This window comes from Rhagoletis pomonella, unplaced genomic scaffold (assembly GCF_013731165.1).
Source record: "Rhagoletis pomonella isolate Grant_MI unplaced genomic scaffold, Rhpom_1.0 Rhpom_scaffold_02435, whole genome shotgun sequence".
NCBI classification, from domain to species: Eukaryota; Metazoa; Arthropoda; class Insecta; order Diptera; family Tephritidae; genus Rhagoletis; species Rhagoletis pomonella.
Genome location: NW_023460989.1, coordinates 21063 through 30102, shown reverse-complemented (window position 1 = coordinate 30102; position 9040 = coordinate 21063). Strand labels below are relative to the sequence as shown.

Below are 9040 nucleotides of genomic sequence, written 5' to 3'. Positions count from 1 at the left end.
CATTTATAGGTCGCGACCTGTCGATTTAGATCAGAAAATGCGATTTTGTAGATTTATGGGTTTTTGAATGACAAATTTTGATTCGATTTCAAAGATCTAATATGATCTGAGAAGAGGATATATAGTATATAGGCCTTTAAAATTGTATATCGATGGCTGAGTGGATCGACCTATCTCGGCTGCCAGTTCGAAAACGCTCTGTCTCAAAAAACTTTTCAAGAACGCCCTATTTCAGAATTTTATTGAAAAACACCTTGTCTCAAAATTCGGTTCAAAACCGCCATATCTCACTTCAAAATGTATTGAAAATATGCTGATATAGGGCGTTTTTGAATCGGCAACTGAGATAGGGCGTTTTTGAAACGAATTCTGAAATAGGGCGTTCTTGAAAAGTTTTTTGAGATAGAATGTTTTCGAACTGGCTGCCGAGATAGGTCGATCTTCCACTCAGCCATCGATATAATAATCTATTGTCGGACTTGGCTTGCTGGAATTTTTTATCGGGTAAAATAAAAAAGAACCATATTTCTCTTAATTTTTTAAATTTTGACCATCGATATTTTCCACAATTTCAAAATTTGTAGTACTATCTAAAACTCAATCTATTTTTAAATAAACTGATAGCGCATTTATTGCAATCGCATAGAAATTGTCGAAGTTAGGCGACTTTTCTTAAATACGCCCTTGAATTTATTTTGTGTATGTACCGGATTTTCAGATTTTTTGAGCAGTGTGGCTAAGGAATTTATCAATATTTATTCATGATATTGATATATACAATCGCTCTTTAGCAAAAAAATTGGTTTTTCAAGAAATTTTAGGAAAATAGGGGTGCCATCCCACTTATATGATATATGCGTATCTCACCGATGCGACTTGACCGTCTCGACCAAATTTCGTATACACATTGTGCTTAGGCTTCTTAAGCGCCGTATTGAAAAGTTTTGAAATCAGACAAAAACCATGGGCTCCACCAACGTAACGGTAATTTCAAAAAACTCAAAGCTAGATATATTTTAGGGGGAGTAGGTTTTGTCCGATTTCAAAAATATTCAAGACGGCACTTAAGGTGGCTAAGCATAATGTGTATATAAAATTTGGTCGAGATCGGTCAAGTAGTTTTTGAGATACACATATATGATATAAGTGGGAAAAAAAAATTTTTTTGCTAAAGAGCGATTGTATATGTACGCTAATGTTACCAAGAGTTTCAAACTGGAAAAAGAAAAAACGCGTGTGTTTCTGCTGATAGTCGCTCGATTTATTATTTAGCGAAAAAGAAAGAATTAGAACAAATGTCATTTACAATGGTATAGTTGTAAAGGTTGGCAGCAGTGCGTTTAACCCATATGTGCACTGGCAGATATGAATCCAACATACCGCCACCCTTGAACTACCTGGATAAGTTCAACAAGAAAGGAAATTACAATAAAGATTATTAATTTTAAAAGGGCAATTTTTATCTTAAATGGATATGTATTCGTAAGTAAGGCTCTACAAATTCTCCTCGGAGAACAAATCTCCTTTGGTAGGAAGCAGGCAAAGTCTCACGGTGGGCCGTACGAATTCTCCATCTGGCGTTCGCAGCGTGACCACTCTTACGAGACCATCGTCTCCAGGATGGCATTTCACCACTCTTGCAAGCGTCCACTTTGTCGGCGGGGTAGGCTTGACAAAGACGGCAACAACATCTCCTTCCTCGATATTGCGGGACGGTCGGAACCACTTGGCGCGGCGTTGGAAGCCTACGAGATATTCATCTCTCCATCGGCGCCAGAAATGCTGTCTCATTGCGGAAATTAATTGCCATCGCTGATGAAGGTTTCCGCAGAACCCTTGATCCTCAGGTTCTGGGATGGACTTCAGGGGTTCGCCCACTATAAAGTGCCCCGGTGTGAGGACCTCCTAGTCGCTAACATTTGTTGAGTAGTCGCACAAAGGCCGAGAGTTCACGCAAGCTTCAATTTCAGTCAATAACGTATTGAACTCCTCGTATGACAGGAGAGTATCGCCTAATGTACGTTTCAGATGGTACTTAACACGCTTGATGCCAATCTCCCAGTATCCACCCATGTGGGGTGCGGCTGGGGGGTTAAAACGCCAATCAATGTTCAGATCGCTAAAAAATGACGGAAATCTGTCATCTGTCATGCACTGTTGTAAACTGTTGCGCAGATGCTTTTCGGCGCCCACAAAATTTGTGCCGTTGTCCGAGAACATGACCTTGCAAAAGCCTCTGCGATTTTAAAACCGTTTAAAAGCGTTGAGAAAAGCGGGCGTCGACAGGTCTCCCACGAACTCAAGATGCATTTCCCCAGTGCACATGCAAATGAAAGAACATATATACCCTTTGATGGATTTCGCCCCTCTTCCATGTGTAAATTTTTACACATAAGGGCCAGCGAAATCTACTGCACTGCGGGTAAAACAACGAGCGTATGTAGCCCTAGCTTCGGGTAAATTCCCCATTGATTGTTGAGCTGTATTACGGTTTAATAAGGTACATTTGACACATTTATGGTATATGTTTCGAATTAAACTGCGTGCACCAACAACCCAATAGCGCCGCTGTAGGACAACCTGCATAATCCGAGGACCAGCGTGTAGAGTAAATTTGTGAATATCTGCCACTATTAGCTTTGCCAGTGGAGAGCTCTTGGCCAATAATACAGGATGTTTTACGTCAGACGACACATTGGAGTCCTTCAGCCTGCCTCCAACACGAAGGATACCGCTTTTATCAACAAACGGCTGTAACCGCAAAAGACTGCTACGTCGTGGAAGTGGCTTTTTGGCGCTACAAAGATAAATTTCATTGGAAAAGTAGAACTTTTGAGTGTACTGTAATGAAGCGTTTTATTCGCCCCGCCGCTTCTTCTACAATGCTGGGGTATACTCGCCGTGTCCAGGGTTCGTTACAATAAATTTGTAGTTTCGGGGCTCTGGTAAATCGCACTTTATTAATTAAATTTTCTTAATTTCTATAAAGAACATATAACAAATAACACTTGGCAAAATTTGGTGGCGTCACTTGCAGTGGCTGGGTAACGGCTTCTTGTCCCGTTGGGGGCCCGTTAGGCGGTAGTGGCGTGGCTTCAGTTCTGGTGGGCAGCGCTCTGCTGACGCCGCTGAGTGGCGCGCTGCAAACGTCGGTAAGCGGTGTTCTGGCCGCGTCGGTATATAGCGCTCCTACAATGTGAGTTGCGCTCTGGTCGTGCCGGTGAGTGGCGCTTTGATAACGCCGATGAGTAGCGCTCTTGGACGCGCTGATGAGAGGCGCTCAGTTAACGCCGATTAGTAATGCTCTGGTGGCGCTCTTGGACGCGCAGATGAGAGGCGCTCGGTTAACGCCGATGAGTAATGCCCTTGTGAGTGGGGCTCTGCTGGCAACTGTAAGTAGCGCTCTTGTTGGCACGCTTGGCGTTGCGCTGTTGACGGCGACGAGTAGCGCTCTTGCGGACGCGCTTGGCGTTGCGCCGTTGACGGCGACGGGTAGCGCTCTTTCTGGCCCCCTTGGCGTGCGCTGTTGACGGCGAACGAGCGGATGTCGTTCGTACGCGGCTTCGCGGTAGACAGTGGCGAGCGGTGACCGGAACCGTGCTTGATGTTGCGTGGTCGTGCAGCCACATGTTGCTGTGTGATGTTTCGTTGTCATGGTCACAAAGATGCTGTCGGGTGTTGCTACGAGTTGTGTTGCTTGACTGGCTGTTGTGCGGTGTCGTATTGCTTGTGTGGGCTAAATTTCTTGTTGAACATTTAGTCCTCACAGTACCTTATGAGTTTTAGCTCTGCAACTTGGATTTCTTTGCTGGTTAAGGGTGCCGTTTGCTTGCGAGGCATTGTTTGCGCGCAATTGCGAACGTTTTCGATGAAGCGCATCACATAGGCCGTAACTCTTTTCAGCTTCGAGAATGAGCATTTTTCGATAAGGGTCCCTTGCTGTGATGGTTCAGCTACATTTGCGGCAGCAGTTTTCTTACGCAACTCAAGCTGAGTGATGTGATCTTGTCGCTTGACCTCATATCGTACGTAACTAGATGACAACCACGATGGAGCGTGCCACCACAACTTATGTGACAGCAAACTCGATGGCGACATACCCCTGGAGGCACAGTCAGCATGATTGCTTTCGTATCTGACATGCGCCCAGCATTCGGAGGGTAGTATTTCCTGCAGTTCCGCCACGCGATTCGCCACGAATGTAGACCATCGGCTAGGGTGACTTTGTAGCCAAGCCAATGTCACAGTTGAATCTGTCCACCCGAACATGCGGCTTTCTGGCGAGCACACACAAGCGGTGATCTGCTTAATGAGTTTTGCTGCTAGGTGAGCAGCGCACAGCTCCAGTCGGGGTAAATTTGTAGTTTTCAGCGGAGCGACCTTCGACCTGTACTTAGTACGTGCATAGGCTACGGCCGCATACGCCTTCTCCGAAGCATCTGCAAATACATGAAATTCGGTGTGCATATTTGGGCTCATACCCAGCCAACGGTTTAATTTAAGGTTAGACAACAATCGAAGCTCGTCACGATGAAGGTACCAATCTTTCGCTATTTGATCGGAAACCGGTTCGTCCCAATCGACATCAGTGCGCCAAATTTGCTGAAACCAAATTCTCGCCTTTATAGTGCAAGGTGCGATTAGACCGAGCGGATCGAAAGTAGTGCTGGCATCCGACAGGAAACCTCTTTTGGTCAATATAGTAGGAGGTGTCTTAAGACTTACCGCATACGTCAAGTAATCGTGAGACGTGTTCCACGTTAACCCCAGCGTTTTCACTTCCCCCTTTTCAGCTAACAAATGATTTATCGGCGTTGTGGATGTTGGAATCTTATCCAAAAGCTGCTTGCAATTACTGGCCCACTTCCTCAGCTCAAATCCGCCTTCTAAGAGTAGATAGATGAGATACTTCACTTTGACGCAACACAAGCTCGTCCGCGGTGTGAGCTCCTGTTAGGAGGTCGTCCATATAGAAATCCCGTAGAATGATTTCAGCAGAGGACTGAAATTCTGCTATGTTATGCTTAGCAACTTGCTGCAACGCCTTCTCAGCCAAGTGACTTGCAGCAGCTGTACCGTAAGTGAGACGAAGTATACGATAGTCTTTCAGTTCTTCGGTTGGCGCATCTCTCCACACGATTCTTTGGAAATCCACATGCTTCTCGTGAACATATACTTGGCGGTACATTTTCGCTATATCGGCGGTCATGGCATAACGATGCATACGGAAACGCAATAGAATGGGAAATAATTCTTGTTGTAATGGTGGGCCAACCATTAAAGCATCATTTAACGAAAAACCTGAGGAGGATTTCATCGATGCGTTGAACACAATTCTTAATTTTGTTGTTTCGCTTGTCTCTTTTAATACCGCGTGATGAGGCATGTAATAACAGGATGAGGGTCTATCACGGACGCACTCCATGTGACCCAACCGCAACAGCTCATGCATGAACTCCACATAGTGCCGACGTAGGTTTTCGTTTGCAGCTAATCGCTTCTCAAACCTATAAAAACTGCGTAATGCGACAGAACGGGTCTGGCCTATAAGCACAGAAGGTTTTAGAGGTAGCTGCACAATGAAACGCCCGTCTGCTGCACGTTGGTGTATTGAGTCGAAGAGATCTTCACAGAACTTTTCTTCGTTCGTGAGATGTTGCCGATGCGGGACCTGGTCAAGCTCCCAAACTTTGCTTAAAATCTTAACAAGATCTACATCGCAATGTAGGCTCGGGACCTCCGCGTGTGTAGTAGTTGTTGGATTTCTGGTTCGTCCAAAGAGAACCCATCCGAGTGCTGTCCGCTGAGCCAGGGGTGTACCAGGAGGGCCTTTGCGTAGATCAGTAGTCAGAAAATGCTCCATTTCGTCCATACCGATGAGTATGTCGATGGGACCTGGTGTGGCGAAGTGCGGATCTACCAGTACAAGTCCTTTGATGTGTTGCCAATCTGCGACGCTCACGCAGGTGGTAGGCAGATCGCTAGTTATCTTTGGCAAAACAATGGCGTTGATGACGTAAGACGGCTGTAATTGCTATGACGCGATAGTAAGGAGTACCTCACCCCTTGGCCTACCGATTGGCGTAGAGCCTATGCCTGTGATCAGGATAGCTGATGATCTTCTTGGAAGACGTAGTTGTTGTACGCAACGCTCTGTGACAAATGAAGCGTGCGACCCATTGTCGAAAAGTATGCGCATAGCGTGCCAGTGGCCGGCGTAGTCACGTACATTGGCTACTGCGGTAGCCAGTAATATGGCGTTGTCTGCTTCGGCGTAGTGTGATGTCATATTGCCACCCTGCGACCATGATGTTGCTTGTTGAACCTCTCCGTTGGACGCCTGGTCTGTAGCAGGTGACAAGAATGCGGATGTGCCGCACGGTGGAAACTCTGTTAGCGGTAACGGTGCAGCTGGTGCACTATTACAATTGATGTCTGATCCATTAGACTCCCGCTTCCCTGCAGGAGTAGTGAGCTCAGCTGCACTTTGTGACGAAGCCAGCGCTGATGTCGGCAGCGCAGCAAGGGCGCTGTCGTGGCTTCGGTATAGCGCATTGACAGGATCAAGAGAACTAGTTGCAAGATGAGTATGCTTTTCGCTAGACACCCGGCTGGGTGCAGGTGCAGCGCATGATGCTGTATCAGCTGCCGCTGCTGATGTTTCGCAAGGGCTATTCGTGTTGTTGTAGCTTTCATGGAGTAGCGTGTGGTGCCGGCGACCACACCTCAAACAATTGGACGTGCTCTTGCAATTTGATGCTTTGTGATCCTGACGAAGACAGTTGAAACATGCTTCCCTTTGTTTGATGATTTGTGCTCGAGCAGCCGGGCTTAGCTCCTTGAAGCTGCTGCAGGCGTAGATTCTGTGCTGAGAAGAGCAGTACGTGCATGAATCGGCTCTTGAAGATTGCGTGTGGCGAGGCGAATGTCGATTGGATGAACTTGCCGCATGCAACACGGCTGCATTACTACCCCTTTTGCTGGTTGGTCCGCCACTACCAGGTGCTAGTACCTCTAGCGATCGGCACCGGCTCTCGAGGAATGTTTGCAAGTCGTTGAATGTAGGCAGCTTATCATTCGTTAATGACAACTCCCACGGTTTCCGGGTTTCATGTGGAAGTTTAGATAACAGATAATATACTACCCAATCATCCCAGGCCTCTACTGGCCGTTCAAGCGCTTGCAAAGCCCGTATGTTTTGCAACATTGAATTGAGAACGTGTTTAAGTGTTTGTGCTCTTTCGTTCGAAACTGGCTTTATGTTGAATATTGCGCGAAAGTGACTATCAACGATGATTCGCCTCACCTTATACTTTGAGCAAATCAGATCCCAGCCGCATGGTAATTTGCCTCCGAAATTGTTAGGTTAGAGCCGACCTGCAGCGCCTCGCCTTGAAGGCAGCTGCGAAGATAGTGCAACTGCTGGTAGCCTGAGAGCGTCGTATTATCGTGCACCAATGCCTTAAACGAATCGGGAATAGAATCGACGTCTCGATAGCCTGTGTTACTGCCGTGGGTGTACTGGCGATAGGCAACGATGTTTGACTAAGCACTTGCTTGAAGTTACAAAGCGCCTCCACCAGGCTTCTGCCTGCACACGCGCTTGCTCTTCAGCATCAATCGTTTCGACTCCACATGAAACCTTTACCGCATCCTGTGCCTCCGTGAACTTTGCCCATTGCTCTTCTAGAAGCTTCACGTAGCCTTCAATTTTTGAGCTACTGAATCCGTTGGCTTCGTTGGTGGAAACAGCCAAGTATCTCTTGATCGTCTTCAACGCTGCATCGCGCAGTTTGACCGTCATGATCACGTGTCCAACGTAACCTCAAATTTGCAGGTTACGATGTAGTTGCTGTAATCGTTGCAACGATTTTTGGGCTTTTTTTAGTTTTAGTTAGATTATAAAAGTGGATTGTTTAAAGATATACTTCAGTCCCGACTGCGGAATCCGGCTCGAAGGACCAAAATAATGTACGCTAATGTTACCAAGAGCTTCAAACTGGAAAAAGAAAAACGCGTGTGTTTCTGCTGATAGTCGCTCGATTTATTATTTAGCGAAAAAGAAAGAATTAGAACAAATGTCATTTACAATGGTATAGTTGTAACGGTTGGCAGCAGTGCGTTTAACCCATATGTGCACTGGCAGATATGAATCCAACAGTATATATCAATTTTGAATAAATATTGATGTATTCCTTAGCCACAGTGCTCAAAAATTCTCAAAGTTCGGTACATACACAATATAAATTCAAGGGCGTATTTAAGAAAAGTCGCCTAACTTCGACAATTTTTATGCGATTGCAATAAATGAGCTATCAGTTTATTTAGAAATAGGTTTTGTTTTAGATAGTGCTACATATTTTGAAATTGTGGAAATTATTGATAGTCAAAATTTAAAAAAATTAAGAGAAATATGGTTTTTTTTTTATTTTACCCGATAAAAAATCCCAACAAGCCAAGTCCGACAATAGAATATTATATACCAACGATGAACAAACGCGGCTCTTTTAGCCAAATGCGGCTCTTTGCTTAGCAAAGTGCGGCTCTTTTTTACTTTCTCTTTGTTTAGAACATTTTGGCTCTTTTTACTTTTTAAAATACATATTTCTTTGCTGGACATTCGTTTCCATTGTTTTTTTTTTTTTATTTTATTTTATTCCTTTTATATACAAATACGCATATTGAGATCGGAACATTACCCGCAATTGGAGAATGAAAATTGGCTTTCTGACTTAGGGCCGTTTTCTTATCTAAGGCCCCTATTATGAGTTGCATTCGATCTTCGGCTGTGGTCGAATGTGTTGATCGAACGAATTTTCATTAAGTATTATGGCGATCATCCGATGAAGAATGCACTATTGTGAATTTCGCTCGTTTAGGCTGTTCACAATAGTATATTTTTCACCGCTGAGAAGCTTTGTTTACAAATCGAGCAAACTAAATAGTGTGCTTATACATATGTAAATTTGTGCAAATTAAAATGAAAGGTGTATTCGGCCTTATCAGGGGTGTTTATGAGGGTGGTCAGGGAAAACCCGGG

At 45.0% G+C, this 9040-nt stretch overlaps 1 protein-coding gene across 1 annotated transcript; it reads right to left on the bottom strand.

Annotated features, from left to right (window-relative positions):
• Window positions 1-1905: 1905 nt before the first annotated feature.
• Window positions 1906-2220, bottom strand: LOC118753417. Its single transcript, XM_036488288.1, has one exon. The coding sequence runs from the start codon at window positions 2218-2220 to the stop codon at window positions 1906-1908; it is 315 nt and encodes a 104-aa protein (XP_036344181.1).
• Between the last annotated feature and the right edge of the window lie 6820 nt (window positions 2221-9040).